The sequence below is a fragment of the Camarhynchus parvulus genome, chromosome 4 (assembly GCF_901933205.1).
Source record: "Camarhynchus parvulus chromosome 4, STF_HiC, whole genome shotgun sequence".
Lineage (NCBI taxonomy): Eukaryota > Metazoa > Chordata > Aves > Passeriformes > Thraupidae > Camarhynchus > Camarhynchus parvulus.
In genome coordinates this window covers 38,532,615-38,553,262 of record NC_044574.1, presented here as the reverse complement: position 1 = coordinate 38,553,262, position 20,648 = coordinate 38,532,615, and the positions used below count along the sequence as shown (strand labels likewise).

At 35.2% G+C, this 20,648-nt stretch overlaps 1 protein-coding gene across 2 annotated transcripts in view; it reads right to left on the bottom strand.

Annotated features, from left to right (window-relative positions):
• SPOCK3 (SPARC (osteonectin), cwcv and kazal like domains proteoglycan 3) overlaps positions 1-20,648 on the bottom strand; it is a 158,531-nt gene that overhangs the window by 4,188 nt on the left and 133,695 nt on the right. For both annotated transcript variants that reach the window (XM_030947317.1, XM_030947319.1), the window contains exons 7-8: positions 16,889-17,008; positions 6,371-6,592 (exon numbers count right to left, since the gene is read on the bottom strand). In XM_030947317.1, coding sequence (XP_030803177.1) covers positions 6,371-6,592; positions 16,889-17,008 — 342 coding nt within the window. The remainder of the gene's footprint in view (positions 1-6,370; positions 6,593-16,888; positions 17,009-20,648) is intronic.

Sequence of the window (20,648 nt, the reverse complement as noted above, 5' to 3'; positions counted from 1 at the left end):
TGAAACAAACACATCTGAAATAAAAAATTACCTTGGTACAGCTTCAGAATTATGAATCTGCACACCACCATGGATTTGTGCAGAACACCACTTATAGTTAACTCATCTCCAAGTGAGCATCAAGTCACTAGTCTGGAGGATCGAGGAGTGCTAGACCAAAATAGTAACTCTATCACACCCTACTTTACTGGTCTATAAAAATCTCTGCAACTGCGAAGCTTGCCTCATGTATTAGCTAAAACCAGAACAGCTTTTTAATTTCCTCCCTTTTGTCCTTTTTAGAATTCATGTTCCAATTTTGTCTTTCACATACTACACTAAGAAAATAAAACCTTTTTCTTCACTGAAGTCTGCAAGATTCAGTGATTCTCTGGCACCAGTATAAGACTGGATCCCATAGGTACAAAGCCCCATGTGCAGCAAACTAACTTAAAAGTGGAGGCCAAACTTTAGATGGCTCTAAGAGGCAGAATATGTATTAAAATTCAGTTTTCCATTATTCAGGTACAACTGAATATTGGAAATACTGAATTCTACTTCTGAATAGTTTAATTTTTACTGTCCATAAAAGAAAGTCTCATTATGCGCCATGAATGGGAAGAAAATTAGATGTGAATGTGTTTACATCACTGTTCAGTAAGTGAAAGAATCAAAGACAGCAAAGCACTAATTAATCTCTGAACACTGGCACTGCATACCACATTAGACCATTATTGGCACCAGGCATTTCTCATTCTGAACCAGTAATAGAATTACTGAGTTTACTCACAGGTGTCTTTAGCTTACACCATTCCCAGACAAAATCTTACATTCCATGAATATTTAAATGCATTTTCCATTTTAGCAGGCTCTGATCATTTATAATACATCTTTGCCACACACAACTCAAGGATCCCTTTTTCTCCATGCAAATAGTAAAAGGTGTTTTAAAATGAGTAAGACTGGCCCAGCCCACTGATGCAGAGTGCATGTAAGACCAGAACTCAGTCCCTACCTAGGGCACTCTGCTGACAAAGGCCTAGATGAAGTGGGGATCAAAAATACAGTTCTGGTGAACACAGAGCCTCTTGGCTGGCACAACCTAGTTATTCCAACATACCCTTGCTACTATCTACGAGTGTAAATAAAAACTAGTATATAATAATAATCCCTTACTGGCAGCGGATGTTCATTTCTCTTGGTTTGACATTTTAAATAACCTTTACAGATGCAATACATTTAAAGAAGCTTATAAATGTTTCCCGTGGCCTCAGCTCTGGTGGGCCTGGCTTTTCACACTAAATCTGTAATGATTGTTTTTAGAGTGAAGGCCTTAAGGGTAGGCTCCACTTTCAAACACTGTCAACAGAAGTCTTAATGCCAGAAGGAATTTTCAGTTGTTGTCTTTCCAGACAATGAACCAATTTCTCCGTGTGCTCTTGAAAAATCATGGAGATTTGACATGACTGGGTGGGTATTGGATTTTAATAATTCAGTCTTTGACTACTTTATGAGGCTACAAGATGTTTTACTTTTTGCATTGTAGGAAGTACTTTGAAGATGATCATGCTCACAGCTTCCTTACCTATCAAAACTAAGGTTTCTGTCTTTCCCAATATTTGATGATTTAAAGTCTTAATGCTACAACATTCTGAGGACCGACTCTCTCTAAACTAAAGGTATTTTCTACTACCATTAATCTAATAAATGAGAGTAATTTATCATACAACTATTACAGGTTATAAGGATCTAGGAACAGGGCGGATTTGGCAGGGTTAGGTTAATGGTTGGGTAATGTCACAGAATGTTTCTATTCTATTCTATTCTCTCCTTTCCTACAAAAGATGGGAAATATGCCAACGAAGAAGAACTAGTCAAATAGGAAGAACACATGCATTTTTATCCATGAAAAATAATCCTAAATTAGAAACATAGATATGAATATATGAACACTAATGTGGAAATGTAAAAATTATGGATGATGCCTCAAGGAAAAAATCTTCTTTTATAGCTATAAATCTTTGGTGGCATAATTACAAAAAGGAATACCATTAACCAAGAGGTAACAAGGCAACATGAGGGAGTTACTTACCCAAAACTCTTCTCAGAAGTTAAGCCTTCAAGATTCACCCTTAAGCTTTGCTTCTCAGGGCAAAAGCAGCAAAAACTCTTAACAATACTAAATCACTCTGGTGCTTAAAACTGTCAAAGAAAATGGCAGGCTAGAAGTTCAACCAATCCCTTTTGGCTCACAGCACATTCTTTTTCTTCTCTTCCCAAACCATAATGCCTCTCTCTTTATTTGCAGGCTAGCTTCTAAGTTTGTAAAACTTTTTTTTAGATTTCTGAAATTATTTTTACAAAAAAGCAGTCACTGGACAACTCCTTCAGCCAAAGAGTTATTTTCAGGGAGGAAAAAAAATCCTTTACAAAAATCAGGGTTGTAGCTTCTCTTGAAATAGCAATGAATCTGACATCAGTCTGTCTGAAAATCTGAATACAAATAAGGTATCTAATCATCTTCATCCTTAATCTACTTTCACAGATGTGGCAGGAACTGTCCTTCTGATAACACCAGTGCATGGCTAGGAGTGAATCATGAACCACACAGCACCAGCCACTCTCAGTTTGTCAGCGCTCAGAGCACTGCTGCACACCAGAGTATCCAACACTACTAATGCCAGCCCTTCAGACACCAATATCCAGTCATGTCAAGAAGGGCTTCAAGGCCAGCACAATCAAGCTTTGATTTACCAAAATAGCACATTAACAGATCAACTGGAGTCAAACTGGTAGGTTTGACCATTATTTTAAACAGATAGGTCTCAAGGAGCTATTACTCACAGAGTGAGCCTCCAGCTTTCAGAGGTTCTTCTTCTAACTCAAGAACAAAACAGTGATTTTTCACCAATCAAGTAGATAATATTTGGCAGAGCCCCTAAGTTCTGGATTATGGTCTACTGCAGATAAGGCTGCAGTGACATCTTGCCTGTACTTGGCATCAAGCATTATAATTGTTGGACATCCAAGGTTTGTACTTCAGGGATCTGAAACTTCAATACCACAGATCAAGAAGTCTGCCAGGGGATCTCATTTATGATCATCATCTATCTTGATAAAAGCATGTGACATTTTCATTTGTATAAATCTATAAATACATTTCAAGTCCTTGCAATCTTAAGACTGGCAAATACAAATAATAATTATCATTCTTCTATAAGAGGGACTGTTTTTAAAGTGGTGAAGATATCTTCCAGGTATGACAGACAGAAAAGCCCCTAAGAAAACACACCTAGAGAAGTGCTGGACTAATAAATCCATGCAGAGGCCTGTAGTAAAGAAATACTTTGCTGCTAAGCATTAAAACTCTCAGGAAAATTGGCTATTTTCCTACTCTGAATCAGTGATGTCACAAAACAAGGCTGCAGTAATCAATCAAGTATTGGCAGAAAAAAATTCAGTCCATAAAAGGGCTACCATTGCAAAGGCCTCAGCATTTCAGTGTTTCAGTAAGCATTGAAATGTCATGTTAGCATTGAACAACTAAGGAAGTAAGTTCTGAAGATGAGTGCTGAAACATTTGCATGGATTGTTGAAACTAGAGGGCCACAGTGACCAAAGAATACAGAAAGACTTGCAAAGTGGACTGACACAGTGCAGATTTTGATGTACTGCAGAAATGCATTTTAATGCCTTGGATACACCTCAGAAATACTAAACTACATTTAAGGCAGAGTAAGGGCAAGAAAAAATGCAATAAGCATCACTGGACTGAACCTAAGTGTTTAACCATTAGCCAAGGTGAGACAACTACTACAGGAAGATCATCTTCTCCACAAGCAAGATCTGACCTCAGGATTCATAAAAAAGTTGCCTATCTTGACTAGAAGTTGTTAGCAATATTCAGTAATAGGTCTAGTGTAGTGTAATCAAGCAGACAGAAAGAATGAAGAGGAGTTTCAAGTATTTGTCTAATGCTGACAGTCTTGCATGGTAAAACTAAGATCAAAGACCACAAGGGCTTCCCAGGTAATGACTCAAGCTAACACTATGTACTTTTAAAAAGCACAATGAAATTGCTATCCCAGTATGATACATATGGTTGACTAAATCTTGTATTCCCTTTAGAAGAATATTAATCAAGAAGAGTACTGTAAAACCACTGATCTGCCCAGAAAGCACTAAGCTCAATGAATACAGAGAACTGCTCTACATAGCTTGAAGCATTCTGTTAATATCAACTTATTTTAATAAACATCAGAAAGAAGCTGTTGAATTTCTCAGCTTTTCCATCTCCTTGCTATTAATAGCAAAGGCTTAGTTAAAGGCCTTATTTAGATCATTCCATCAAGTCAAACATAACCAGACATGAACATATTCCACAGTTGAGCATAACAATGCCAATTAGAGAATTCAGTGGGTCACTAACACACTAGGTAAGCAGGGCTCAGACAGTTGTGCAATAGCTAATAATAAGACATGAAAAAAGAAGAATATAAGATTTTTTTTTCTTCTTACACCAAAAAATGGAGAATACAGATTTTGATGACTATTAATTTCAAAGGATGAAGTGCATGTTTAATGTGCAAGGGTTGCTGAAACTCAGATTTTACTTCATATACAATGTTTAGGAGACATCTTTTTACTATATACTCAAACACACTGTGGTATCAAAGACTATCTAATGTGTTAGAAATCAGCACCTTATCTCAACACCATTATCAAGACAGTGAGGAAATTGGTAAAAAGGGGAAGAAAAGCTTGATAATGTTGGGTTCTGCAATGTGAAGAATCGGTGTCACTGAAAGACAGATCTGTTGGGCTACCATTAATAAAATTCCCTAGTGTTTAGATCAGTGTTTACAATACCATCCTCAGGTTCTAACAGCACACTGAACAAATATTATGCACAAAATGTGTTTATTACATAAGAAAATGCAAAACTACTTGAAACTGATCTGTGGAATGGTTTTCTTAATTTGGTTATGCCATTATATGAAATTGGTGGAAAAAACTTGGACCATAGTAGGTCACATGTAATTTTCTGTACTTCCTGTGGCAATAGGAAAGAATTATACTGCCCTCCAAAGACTAAGGGTACTCATATATTAAGGTGAAATTATTATGGTGGGTTTTTTATTTTTATTTTATAGACAAATGAATAAATGTTATGTTCTTTAAGAGCTACATTACTTCTGGGATGTGTTATCGTTAACTTGCTAGTGTTGGTAGCAGTACATACATGCTTGTAAAAAAAATCACCCAAAAGTTATTGTTCTACTATAAAACAAACAAGGTGTTTTGAAAGTTTAAGTGTTAACCTTTTAATAAGAAAGTTACCAAAGAAAAGATATCTGCTATTTACTGCTTATCTACAGAAGTACAGCTTTATTTGTACTTGGATTTACAGCTGGCAGATGTAGCATGATAAAAACCTTTATTTCCACAGAAATCAGAATGAAACCATAAATGTTGAATGCAAATGCGAATTTATCATGAGAGTTTTAAGGGTACAAGTGAGAATTAAAAACTGATACTAAAACTTTCAAAAAGGCTGAATTAGCTTAGCAAACTTTCCACCAAATCAGTTTTATCTTCTGTATCAGCAGTAGAAATTTGAACCCTAGTTTCTGTTTATCCTTTAGAAAAACTCCCTCATGTTAGTAAGAAAAATGCAGGGGTTATTCTGACCATTTGCAGACAATATTCAATGAGTCAATTCCTTGATACTTTACAACTAGCTTGACTATATAATTTTCATGATGCTTCATCAATGTCTAAAATTGTTATATATTCATCAGGAAATTAATTCCTATAGCCTGTGTTTATTTGTCTAAGCAAAATCACATCAGAACATCAACAAGAGATTCAATTAGGCAATAAAAACCAACTGGTTTTAGATCTAAATGACTGGAAATAACTTTATCCATAATGTTCATTCAGCTATTTTATTAGGCTCACCAAACATTAAGATACCCTACATTAGTAATAAAAAAGTTTATTTTATAATGTAGGCAAAGTAGACTGGGAAAGAAATAATTTAAGTAAACTGTTCTTTATTTTCACCTCTTTCCCTCCATATACATACTAAATTTTGGCATGAGGAACAATATAGCTGTAAAAGCATTAGTGGCAGTGTTGCACTTTATTTAGAATCCTTGAATTTCTAGCAAGCCTTTCTATTTAGCTTGAGTCATTTGGCTATTTTGTTTGTTTGGGGGTTTTTTATTTCATTTTAGGTATTCGCCATATGTCACCAACCTTACACAAATTTATTGCACAGCATTGAAGAGCTTGTAGTTCACTGTGATATTCTCAATATGTTAAAAAAAAAGATAAGCCCAAGAAAAAGGTCAGACATACACATATGCAGGTTGATGTCATCTCTTACCTTGCTGTCTTTGGAAGCAGTAGCACCACTCATTGTTAGATATCAAACTGTCTTTGTATGTGTCACAAGAATTGAAGAATGCCCTGGTGCATGGTTCGTTCTTGTCAAGGTAAATGCTTCCAAGTTCTGACTGGTCCAACAACAGGTCATAGTTCGTATCAAGCCTATTAAACATCCAGCCCAGGGAGTCTTTGCAAATTGGCAAAATGCTGGTATCAAATCCTAAGAGACAAAACAAAAATGATCAAAAATTATATAGGAGGAAAGCTGGAGCAGCTGCTTATGTTATATTATATAGGAGGAAATAATTAATTATATAGAAGGAAATAATTTTAAATTATATAGAAGGAAAGCTGCTGCAGCCACCACAAAAGAATGCTTAATCATGGAAATAGCTCTGGTGGTACATAGATGCCACAAATAAACAGTATATGCTATTGAAATGCATATAGAAATTATATATCAGATTCACTTTTAAAGTCACTAAATTAATCTGCTAAAAAAATCAATCCTACACTCAGCCTCAAAACATTTAGAAATATGAGTTTGCATGTCAAATGTTATATATATAGCACACACATTATGTACAGTAATAAATGACAGATAATGATTTCCTGGAAAAAAATACTGATGAGGAATTTAAGTGATATTACAAACCAGGAGAATGAAAATTAAGTGGTTTGCAAAGTTTACAGAACTAAGAAGAGAATAAATTCCAGGTAACTTGTTGGAGTCCCTGCTTGTTTTTTTTTTATTTTATACTGATAACAAACATTTAAATCTATGAAAAAGGAACATGATAGTCAGCCTCAGCAATACTTTGAAAATTGTATTTTATCTTTATATGGTGTACTATCTTGAAGGAGGCCATGTAAAACATGATTACTAATAGCAGCCAGCTGTTAGTATCATACTTACCTATACAGCTTGCACCTTCCTAAAACACTGCTTGAAACAATGGCCAAATGGAACAGGCTGAGTTAATTATTCCTGTAGCCAGACCTCACACCTCACATTTATGTTTCCTGCATGAACTTTAAAGTACATGCAGACTTGCCTATGGACATGAAAGGGAAATGCAGAAACCATCAGGCCTCTTGCCTCTGTCAAAGCTGTGATACAAACACACTCTTTTTCTGCTTCATGTGCTATGGGTCATGACACAGCATGATGTGGCCAGGCAGTTGAGCACACAACCTAATACAGAGCAAGATTTAGTGCTACTAAACATCATTCTTCTCAAAACTTTTAAGTTAAAACTGAGCACTAAAAACTTTGATTGGTAGATATGGCTATAAAAAGTTGACATGAGAGCCCACAGGAATTCCCAATCTCTACTACTGTTGAAAATCAAGCCTGCCTGCCTTTTTTGTTCTGACAACAGCAAAGAAATCAGAAAAGTGCTTCTATACTGCTAAACAGGTTTAATCCAGTAATTGCATTTAGAAGTCATTAGATGTCCTTTTAGATAGATATCTATATATGGAAATACCTATTCTGTGGTAGAATGACCATTTCAGAAAGGAAAAGAAAGCTGATAGCATCAAAACTCCCTGTGCAAGTCAGACAAACACATAAAAACCTTTTCCCCAGAAATTTTAAATTAACTATGATTTTTCATCAGGGTGATCTCACTTTTTCTAGTTCCCTACTGATCTGTTGCATTAATTATGATTTTTGTTTGATAGAAAGAAGACAAAAGAAAGCAAAAAAACGTAAGCAAGCCATTTGCTATTTATGAAGTTTTCATGTATTTAACACAATTTAAAAACATACCCAAGCATTCAGCCAAAAATCTCTTTCCCTTTGTCTTCAGCCCCTGATAAAACATCAGGACAAAACTTACTATTTTTTCTGTGGATCACGAAGAGCAGTGAGATACAGAACTCAACTGAATGAATAAGGATACAGAGTAAATGTCTTATGCAACCTCATCTGCAAAAGGTATCAGAATTATTCAAAAGGCGTCTCTGATTAGAAAAAATCTGTTAGATTCCTCCATCTTAAAACATTTTTTTCTAAGGATTAATGTTCAGTGTAACATTATTTACCTGTAAGGTTCTGTTCCTGAAGGCCTCTTAACATTTTCTCTCTTAATTCTGCTTTTAGCTCCTCATGACCTTGGTTACCAAAAGAGATCAACATGAAACATACTTCTACCTATCCTTCCTTTTGTGCACCTGCATGACAGGAGAAATTATTCTGGCACTCACAAATTTTTTCTGAATTTAGCACTCTGGCCAGCTTACCCAAATCTAATAGACAGGGCAGAAATAGAGCAACTATGATTTTAATTAGTAAGATGCCAACTAGAAGGGAATTTAAGATAAAAGCCACTTTAAAGGTGTATTTAAGGATAGACTTTGTGGGTCAAAGTCACTGAAGACAATACATCTGTGTGTGGAGATTCCAGCTTAAGTTTATTAAAAGAGGCATCGCCTTCCAGCTTGGGACAAAATATTTTTAAATTAGCATCTGTGGTTCACGTTGGCAAAGATCACATTGTAAAATATTTGTATTTTAGGATACTTGAAGACAGTTTTATGTTTTTAATAAACTATACTAAGAAGAAGCAGAAACCTTCCAAACATCTACTTAATTGACAGAATAAGCTAAGTTGGAGGAGACCTACAATGATCATTGAGTCCAACTCCTCAGTCAGTTTCAAATTCTCCTCTGAGAAGAAATAAATGTCTCTGAAGAACAGTGAAAGAGAACTGAACATTTCAAAGGTGCGCCACTAAATTAAGGTTGGACCAATATTGTACAACTGCATAAGATTTTTTTCCCCTTCTTTTTCTGGATTTCCTTAACTATCACTAGCCTGTGACTGGAGCTCATCCTCTGCTTCCTTTCCTCACTTTTTTTCTCACTTTTTTCTATATAGCTTTTAGATTTTTTAAAAAGTGATGTCCCACCAGCATCTTCTCTTTTACATGTTTCATAAGTAAGGACAAAGCTTGAAATTAAAAAATTTGCATTGGAGTCAGCAATATAATTAAAAGGCAGATCATTTTATTACAGATCACTGATACCAACAGGATAGCACCAGAAAAGTGTTCTTATGTTCTAATATTTTCAATAAATCCTGTGAAAGTTCAACATAACCACAGCTGATTATTTAAATACAGAGTATGAAGTCTGATATTCATGACATACTCTCCCTAGAAGATAGAAATATGTTATTTTGGTACACCAGAACTGATCAACCTACTTCAAACAATAACATTTTATGTAAGAAAAGCTTACATTTATTAAAACTCTCATAAGCTATCTGCTAAATAGCATCAGATACTGTAGGAAAAAAGAACTATGGATCATGGGGTCTAACTTTCTACTAAATAACTGTATGATTTAATAACTTCTAAAATTGATTATGTTTCATCTTGAAAGTATTTATGTTTCTTTTTTAGAGTTCAACTCTGAAGTAGTTTGTATTCTCATTTACAGTCCAGTTATATTTGTTGTTATTACTAGTTTTTTGTTCTTCCTCTTGCCTAGTATATACAATTTTAGCATGGCAAATAGAGAAAAATCACATTTTTTCTTAATTTTCATTGGTCTTGTTTCATCAAGCCAAAGTCTTTCACAACCATCAGTCACTGCAATGGAGAAATGTCTGAAATCTAAGTAAATTATTAGTTTTGCTCAAAAAAATAAAATAAATAAAAATGGCTCAAGTATTTCAGAGGTAAACCAGACAGGTTTACCTCAGATAGAAGCAGCTTTGTTTGATATAAAATGGAGCACTCCTCCTCATGCAGAGGTACTACACCACAAAAAGATAATCACACTTTAGGTCTATATACACATTACCAACTCTTTTAGAGATTATTGTGGAAAAATTCTTGGCTCATTTTAAAAGAATTTTTACTGAACTGTCCAAACTTAAAATTATCAGAAGCAACGACTTTCTCTCAATGACGACTTGCTTCCTCTATTATAATATTGATGAAATAATACATCTTGAAGATGATATACTTGGGTAAAAGAGTCAGAAAAGCCTTGAAGTTCATATCTAGAGTTCAATATCTGCTAACACGGTTTGACATGTGAAGGCATCAGCTGATAGAGAACTAAGAAACAAAAAATCACCCGGTGACCGAGACCTAGGAAATTACTGCCCAAATCACATACTACATATATTATCACTTGGAACACCACCTAGAATGCTGGTTTGACACATTTTTCACAGTTGTAACATGAAGCAATAAGCAGAACTTAAGGAATAATTAGTATAATTGAATGATAGTAATTTATTCTTGATGATTAAGTAGCAGGACATTATGCCAAGGAGTGCAAAAACTGCTGCTTAGATGACTAAATTATGAAAGATGTTTTTCATTTTAACCACTTACTCAAAATCTATTTCCATATACCGTAATGAAGTGAACTTTTATGCAGCTATTTCTGAACACTATCTAAAAAATATAAATTACCAACTCATGCTCTTTTCCTGGTCAAAACAATACCAAGGGAAAAATTATTAAGAAATATAACCATCCTCCATGGCTTACATACTGGGCATTCAAAAAATTTGCCCAAATGGAACTAACAGAAATGCTCCTCTTTCTGGTTATTTCTCTGGGGAGAATTTCCAGTCTCATCTGCTTTCCAAGGCAAAACTACCATTTGCCTGCTTATTAAGCACATAAGTAATGTGTACATTGAGGAAGACAGCTTCTGAAACCATGTTGAAATCAGAACAGCATACACTCACAGGGCTCACATATTGCATTATATAGAAATTTTTTATCTAATATGCCAAGAAATGCACATTTTTTTTTCCAATACCAGTGTGCTGTCTGAAGCAATAAAAGTCTCAGGCAAATCACACATGTGAATAAACACACATTCACTCTTTGCCAGACTCCTGGCTGATATCTAGATCATCCATTTTACCTATTCAGTGTGCAAGCTGCATAGCAAGAAAGTTTTCTTTTATAATGTTAGTAGAAAACCTTCAGTGAACAGCATCTCACAGCTGAGACCTACTGTGCACAAGCTGGGAAAAGGTTTCCCTTCCTAATGCAATCAGGACAGAGCAGAGCAGGAAAGACTAAAATAAAGAGGACAAAGCAGAGGTGAATGCTTTTGTACTTGATCACAGAAGTGGTGATCTTGGTGAGCCTCATCTGGCTCCACAAGAGCCAGGAGACAGAATCAGGCATAACTGTGTCCCCTGTCTCAGGCTGAAATACATTCCTGCTGACTGTGGTTACACAGACACGAGCAGAGCCCAGGTTAGGGCAGGATACAGAATCCCAGAATATTCTGAGTTGGAAGGGACTCATAAGAATCACCAAAGGCCAACTCCTGGCCCTGGGGAACATGGGGAAGGTACCGAAGGTATTTTGATGAATCTAGGAACACTGACTCTCATGTCACAACAAAAGGGACAAGAGAAAGAAATAAAGTACAACTGCAGTGCCCCTGTGAAAGTTTGCATTCTGAAGTCTCTTCCACTAAGTGTTTTAAAGAATTTTATATGGAAGTGGTGGTGGGGGAGGTGGGGGCCAGGCAACGTGAATCCTATTCCTAGAAACTATCAGTTTCCTAATTTCATCTGATCCTTGATGGATCAGATGAAATTTCTTACTTGGAACACCAGACTTACCATTTTATTAACAGGAGTGACTGTTAGAGGAAAGCAGATAACTGAAAATGAAATAAAATAATACTGACCCATATTTCACTGTGTATAAGGATAATTGTTTACAAAAGATTGAGTCAAAACCAACTTCAGTCAGCAACACTGATGTGGTTCATTTAGAGACTTAATTTTAAGGAGAGATGGATTCATTAAAATTCGGATAAGAATTAATTCTAGGCTGGATTTCTTTTTCCAGACTCTTGCATTGAGGATGCCTTTGCATGAGCTAACCTGACACATGCAGAAATTCACTGAAAGAACCTTTCCTTTCTAGCAAGCTAGAACTATGGTTCACGTTGGCAGCCTGTTCAACTTTGGAGTTCAGCTTTATGGAACATTTTCTGAAATAATCTCAGGAATTAGACAAATTCTCAAGCCATCAGTGTTTTGAAGACACCAAAATACTGTTTAAAACAACAATTCTAGGAATTCTTTCCTTACTCTAGGAGTAAGGAAAACCCTATTGTTCTCATGAGTTCTATCGGCACCTCATGGTTTTCAAATATGATTTGGTAGTGAAGATCAGGGAAATATAATTTAGCACTGCACAGTATCAGCTTGTCTCTTCATAAGTAAAGAATTTACGATAGTTGGAATGAAATGAAAATCTTCAGGCAAAAATTGGAAGTTGCTTATTTTATTTACTTTTCTTTACAAAATTAGTCTTTTCCTCCCAAAATTTTGTATAGAGATTTGTTAATTTTTGTGTAATAATATCTTCCTATACTAGTTCCAGAAAAGCCACTTAAAATTAATTTTCTTTCAGAATTCTCGATTTTTTAGGTTATTTTCAAAATTATTAATGTATTAGACTTCAAATCATGATATTATTTCCAAACCATAAGAATATTCTCTATTTATTACATTTGGCCTCGGGTTTTTCAGATTCTAACACGAGAAGGTGCACAAGTATTCTTGAGAAATAGACTGCCTGTTAGCAGAAATATCTACCCAAATGACTCATCATTCAAGAACTAATCAGGACATAGCCCCATAGTGGACTATGGTATTGTTTGTGCTTTGCATATGATGCATTAATTTTGTGTTTTATTACACAAAGTTAATATAGAAATAGAATGAATATTTTAACAGGCTTTAAGCAGTTATATAAAATGTCACTTGATTTTTTAACTCTGCATATTCTGACCCACAAGTGAAAAATAATGGGGGTATTATAGTAGTATGGGGGTCAAATATGCTTTTCCCCTTTGTGTCATCTATTTAGGCCATAAATGGCCTGCGGAAATGATTTAAGTGTATATGTAGCATCTATATTATTGATACTTTTAGATATACTACATTTGACTACACCTGGACCCGAAAGAGATTTTGGAAATAATACTCTATTATTTTTTGAAACATCCTACTCTCAATTACATTCTGTTTTGGAAAAAAGTGTCAGTAAGACAAAATTATCTTACTCTTCTAAAAACACAGCAATGTAGGCACTTGACATTTTTAACTTTTTAGCAGCATATTGATGGCTCTAGCAGAACCCTACTGTTTGGTTTGTTTAGGTATATTAATGATTGTAGGGGACAAAGTGGATAATTTAATAACTAGAGCAACCCCAAACTTTCACCACATCAGCCTTGGTCAGAAGGACTGTGCTCAAGTCTTTTAATATATCCCATACTAAACGCTACCAGAGTGATTGGAATATGAAAAAACCTAAGTACAAAGAGACAACCAGAGAGGATGCCACAAACTGCTTCTCTGAATGCAGAATGGTTTTTCAGTGAGGAAGGAACTTCATGGTAAGGATACAGGAAAGTCTAGGGGAGAAGGGTGACAAAACAGATTTTTAACTCCCCAAGGATAATGAACAACTCCAGGAATCTGTTACATGGGACTCTGAAAGGGAAAGTTGCATTCAGGTAACTTTCTGATGCAGCTGTTATTCTGCACAGACCACCAAGTCTCATGTGCAAAGTGTAAAGCCATTATACATGATAAGAAGTTCTTTGCAAGTTTTACTTGTAGCTGCAGCTTTCAGGCATCTCCAGAACAGGGACTGGACAGACTTGGTACACTAAGATTTCAATATGGCTGGATGCCCTGATATACTTAGATACCAACAGGTCTGATGTCCTGCACATCTGATGACTTTGGAAAGAGACATCAAGGGATATTACTTGGGAATTTTGCTCTGCAAGAACAGTTTTAAGAATTTTTAAATGGTATTAGAAAGGACATTACCATGTTATCATATTTCATGGTTTTTTATGTGTTTACAGGGACATAGTGACACAATACCTTCTCTAAACAACGGACATGTTCATTTCTCATAAAATGCAGTATATATTTTGCTGTCTTAAATGAGAAATTTTGAAGTACAGAAATTGACACAACAGGAAAAACATACAGCACTAGTGAAACCAGTTTTAAAAAAAAATTTGTACATCCCCAAATATACAAATGAAAAAAACCCTACTACTGAACATACACGCACTCAACTGCTTCCTGTCTATAGATGGACTGCCTTTCCCACAGTAGTCTGTCAAATTATTACAAATTATTACATATAAATATTGGCTATTTATAAAATCAAGTTGACACTGCACAAATAGGATGTTTAATATCTAAGCCCAATATTTTTTCACAATTGGCTATATCCAATTTGACTAACTGACCACAGTACTGAAACATGACCCACTGAACAGTTACTGTTCAAATGTGAAACAATGTAGGCATTTGTTGAATACCTCTTTTTTGAAAAGAAAAAGAAAAAAATATTCAGAACATTTAGGACAAACTGAATGCCTCACATGTAACATTTTGTAAAACTTGATTTGTTTTATTTTAGTAAAAAGAAAATAAACATCCCAAAGCCTATCATCAAACTTCGAACAAATTTAGAACCAGTAATAAATTAATGCTTAATATAACATTCCAAATTCTGGTACCATGATGAAAACCTAAGTCAAACATTTATGACAGAATGATGTTGTCACGTAACTGAAAGTCAGTAATATGCAGGAAACAGAGACTGTAATCTTTTACACGTTTGATGAAAAAGAGACTTGCAAAAACTATTCTTAGCCATCCAAATCAACTCTTGATTCTATCTCTCTAAAAAATGGTAGAATAGCATGCAATCTAAATTGTGCCTTAAATTTCATGTACCTCCTACAATATGTGCAGATTCTGTACAATGCTAAAAGAGAGAACTTTATGACTTTGGAGGCTTCCAAAATTGAGTGTCCAAAAATCTGTAAGATTCTTGCATTTTTAGCCTCACATATTAAAATCTTGGATCGTAAGTCTAAATATAGTCTTTGCTTGCTATTATTAAGTAAAAATTTGCAAACAAACTGGTGACATAACAAATATGACTGTATTATATCCACATACACATCATGGTACAAATGCTTGTTTCAAGTAGAGATTGCAGGTCTTATCAAAACCACCTGTGTGTTTAAGGAAAAAAAGCTAATGGAAAAATCTCACTTTTTGAGGAATTTTATGTTTGCACTACATCTCACTGTATTCAAAGCATTAATTATGAACTTGACTTTCTTGCATTATATGGAATAAAATTTCTTGAAACACTGACTTGTTATTTATGCAGGATATAATACTTAACAGCTCTGCAGTTGCTCCTTTATCATTGCCCAAATTTCAAAGTAAGCATTCAGCAAGAAACGGGACCCTACATGATATTTCAGTAGTTTACCTTCAACTGACCAATGCACTAACCTACATGATTAGATACTCTATAGCTAAAAAAATGTAAATTCTTACTTAAGGGCTGCAAAATTGGTATTTCTATTGTTTTCACTAAAGCATGAGAGGTAGATCACATGCTGGTTATGGGCTCCAACCAGAATGTAAATTGGAAATATATAGGTTTAAATGTCATTTTTTTTCAATACCAATAAAAAGTGGCACTACTGCATCACCATTGTACCTCAGAAACAATTTTTCTCAATGTTACAAAAAGTATTCCTAGATAAGACAGAATCATCTTTAATTCATTCTGTTTTACAGAATTATTCACATTTTCTTAGCATGAAAAAAATCACACAATGAAATGACATTGTCAATTATGTGAAATTAATGGATTTCTTGAAAAAAAGGAAAAAGTAATGCTACAAATTGAAACAAACAAAAGCTAAAAAAATTCTCAAATATTTAAAAAGCTAAACATAAAATAAGTAAGGTAAGAAGCCAGTGGCGGCCAAGTTCTGTGAAACATACTCTGGAAGAATTCATAGCTTGCCCTTCTTACTAACAAAAGCTAGAGCTTTCTGGCTTATGAAATCCTATTTCCCTCCCCTCCCAGTAGGACTTTACTTTTGGAACTATTAATGCACACTTCAACTGCTCTTCTAAATAAGCCCTTTGATGATTACATTTTAAATTGTAACTACTTTCCACAACAAAAAAATATATTTAAATATTTGAGGGGGTTAAAAACAAATTATGCCCCTACTGTTTCCATTTCATTAGTACTTCTGAGTCTTTTCCAATTTCAAGTATAACCTTAAAAATTCCTTTTACTTCCAAACTTCTTTTCCATCTGTTTTTCAGTACCAGTACATACACTGACATCAACTAGCAAAGATGGGTCACACATAATTTAAGCTCCTTTATTTTATTTCTTTTAGTTTGATGGCATTCACAAATGAAAGCATTGTGAATGATAGCTATCCTGCCAAATAATATTGAAAGTCTGAAGTGAACATCTTGTATTAGTACTAAGTCATAAATAGGAAACCAGCTCCAGAAAAGCCCCAAGTTATAGTGTTGTACACACGTCTATCTAAAGCACATGAGAATAAGGCAGGTCTTAGCAATGGAAAAACAAAAGAACCAAAAAGGATCAAAGAAAACATCAAATAAGACAAGCAGAAATCACTTACTGCTTCTTTCAGGCCTCTGAACAATCCTAGTCTTCTTATTCTGAATTCCACTTTCATGAAGTGCCTTAAACCAGTCTCTCAATCTGTTTGCAACTTCCCTGAATTCCAGGTCACTGCACACTGAAAAACAAAATGCAGAGTTGTTTAAGGTTTTTCTCCAGGGTGCTAAGTAGAACTTTTCAAATTATGCTAAAAAAAAAAAATCCCCCAACCCCCACAAAACCCCAATCCCACATAATAATACAAACATATATGTTCCACAGCTTTTTAAATTTATTTAGTTCAACTGCATTGCTTAGGTATGCTTTCAGAACCCACTGAAGGTCCTGAGAAATAAATACCTGCTGTACAAAGGAATTATAAAATTACAGATGCCAAGGAATAGAAAACTTCCTTTGCAAACTACTAAAACCAGTTGTAGCAGAGGTATTTTCACACCTTACTGCAGATAAGGCTGACACCCATGACATTTTTTGTCTTTTCATTTCTATGGTCATTAAGGCAATAATAATCCAAGGCCCACCAGAAGAGGTCAGAGGTGTAATTTAGGCAGATAATCATGAACACTCAGCCTGCTTTCCTATGCTAGGGAAAAGAGGAAATAGGATTGCCACCCAAAGTATTTCAACAACATGATGGAAGTTTATACTTGGAATGGAGTTTTCACAAGCCAAACCTGTGAGCACAAAAAGGAAACTCTACAGCCACTTGGTGATGGAAAGGATGGATTCTTTGACCAGAAATAGCAAAGGCAGAAAAAGCACACTAGACCAAAGAGAGCATCTGTAGCACCAAGAGCAGTAGATTAACAAGCAGACTGGCTGAAGTGCGTAAAGTACTGGCAGTTTGTACAGAAGCCAACAGAAGTAGGTATCAGAGAGAGATGTGCAGTCAAGAGGCTTATTCACTGAGGAGACAAAGAAAGGGCATGCTTGAAGCAAGTAGATATCGCTCCCAGAACTCCATCTTCCCATTTGTTTGGGAAGACAAAAGAAATAACAGTGTCTGGAAGATGACAAGAGCAGAAAAGACAAAACATGTATCCCTGCTCAGGTAACAAAATACCTTCCACTGCCATTCTCAATAGCTATCATTTCCAAATTGGGTCACTTTCCAGTTCTACCAGTAACCAAATAAGCTACAACCTGAAGAGCTCATACATAAGTTGGCAGAGCTTCACAGTGACACTCTTCATAATAAATCTCCAGTTTGCTTACTTTTCCTTTATTGTGTAGCAATCCAACACATTTAGTGGCTTAGCTTTTTTAGCACTTCATTAAATTGAACAACACTATGAAACACCTATTTGTATTTTGGAATAAGATAGAAACATATCATTTTGTCAACAACTATCAATGCCTGTACACCAGCATGCATCTAAGCGCGGGATTATTTATTCTTTACTGAAGTCCCTCTTGATACTTTGATTCTATCCATGAAAGATTAAAGTACAATTCATCCATCTATCTATTTGCATATGTTATGGACTGATGTTTTTATAAATGTTGTATTTGTGCTTCTCTATTGTGTAACAGAACTATTTCTTTTCAGATAATTTATAGGGAACTGGGGAAAAAAATAATGATAAATAGGTATGTGTACTAAAAAAATGTATTACAACAACTAGATGAAAATGGTTTCCTGATCCAAGACTACATAGTGTAATTCAAACATGTGGGATTTCTATGTTTGCTATGGTGACACCTTCCTGTACCAACTTTTGCAATCAACTGACAGGTCAGCACAAACAATCAGCTGTTAACTTGGGACACTCTGCTCCTCTTTAATTTCTCCTTCCATTACAGCTGTATATTGGTTTGTATGGCCAGGTTTTGGTAGCAGGAGGCTACAGGGGTGGCTTCTGTGAGAAGTTGCCAGAAGCTTCCTCCATGTCCAGCAGAGCCGGCACCAGCTGGCTCCAGGACAGAGCCACTGCTGGCTAAGGCCAAGCAAATCCAGAAGGAGATAACAAATTCATGTTCAACTTCCTCTTCTGTAACAGAGATGATTGACCTGAAAATCCATTCACCAAAATGCGACTTGCCGTTGAAACATGTTTGCTTGAGGTAATACTGTATGATGAAAAATTGTATTAATTAGTTGATACATACTAAAAATGTTTAGGAGCTTTCCATCCCAGTGATGAGCTTGTAAAGATACAGAGTAGTGAAATTATTGTGCAAATTTGTCTGTACTGATTTAAAATAGGTCAAGATGAGGTAATCAGATCTATTCAGACTATTATTTAACCTGATAGACAGATGAAATGGTGAAAGACAGACAGTAAAGGTTGTAGAAGGTTAGACAGTAATCAAAAATGCATATTAAATCACATGAATCCACTCAGAAACCTGCCAAGAAGTAATTCTGTTTTTGTATGATGCCAATGCAAGGCAATCCTGCTATTACAATCAATTTTAGTAGCCATTAAGAGAATTAGTACAAGGTAATACGAAGTCACTAGCTCAAAGGTTACTGGAGTATGCTGTCATTTCAAGCAATGAGACTGTCTTCTAAAATTAACAGCTATGGCTATGCAAAAAAATGAAGGCATCAGAAAATTTATAGGTACTTAATCCAAATATAACTTTATGATAAATATTATTTAAATGTTAGGTGGAACCAACTGTTCAATCTGTTTTCACATACAGCAAATGTTATGATTTGTGTTGGCATTTGAATATACTTTACAGATTGGAAGTAAAATATTTGAAAATGCTGTATCAGCCTGAGTTCTTTAAGTGCCTTTCAACTCAAGTTAATTAATGAAGTAAAAATAGTGCTACTGAAAGCTGTAAAGACATGCAGAAGGTGTTTTAGCACTAGCATAATGTACTGAATTCCCTAACATATTTAAACCAGTCTTAGCTTCCTGGCATAAGAGAAAGTAAGTTATTTTAATAGCGCTTCCTTTTTATGTAAACACAGACACAGAAAAAATTACCTGTAGCTTAGTAAGTATCAAATGGACATGGATATAATGAGCACACTGCAATACTGTTATATCAAAGAGTAGCTTTTGCTAAGTGAAAGATCAAAAAAATTATTTAGGAAAAAAAAAAGAAGCAAGAAACACGCTGCACACTATGCAGATATCTTCCTCAGCACAAAAAATCTCATTCAATCAGGCAGAAATATACTCAAATTCATGTATACAATAAAATAACCAGGAAGTAAATATAAAGAGAGTATCTAGAAAACTTGAAGAACAAGGTACACATCCACCATGTTCTAGAGTCAACTAGTAATTACTCTACATGAGATGGGCAACTGATCAGTCAGTGTGTACTGAAGCAAGATTTCTTGCTATTCAAACTTTTTCAACATATTAGAAACACTGCATATGACTTACAAAAGCATAGAAATCAAAAAAACCCCAATATGATATTGTTTGATTCAGAGAATAAATATGTCAATAAAATATGTCAAAAGGGACCTCCAGAAGTAGTTCAGTCTTACTCTCTGATAAAAGTAGGTCTAATTACATCAGGATACTCAGGACAGTGTCCAATCATTCATGTCCTGTGACCATCACACAACTCATGTGAGGGTTCCTCAGTGTTTGAGAGACAACCCCTCTTTGAAAGGAACTACTATCAACTGCTCTGTAGCTCCATACTGTTCTCCCTGAAAAGTGTAAGACTATTTCCTGTGCTGTAACTTGAGGATTGCAGCCATCTGTCCAGGATTGCTAGACATCCAGAAACCTGGTTAGAGCAGCAATTCTGAATCAGCTGTGAGCAGGATTATTAGGAGCTGT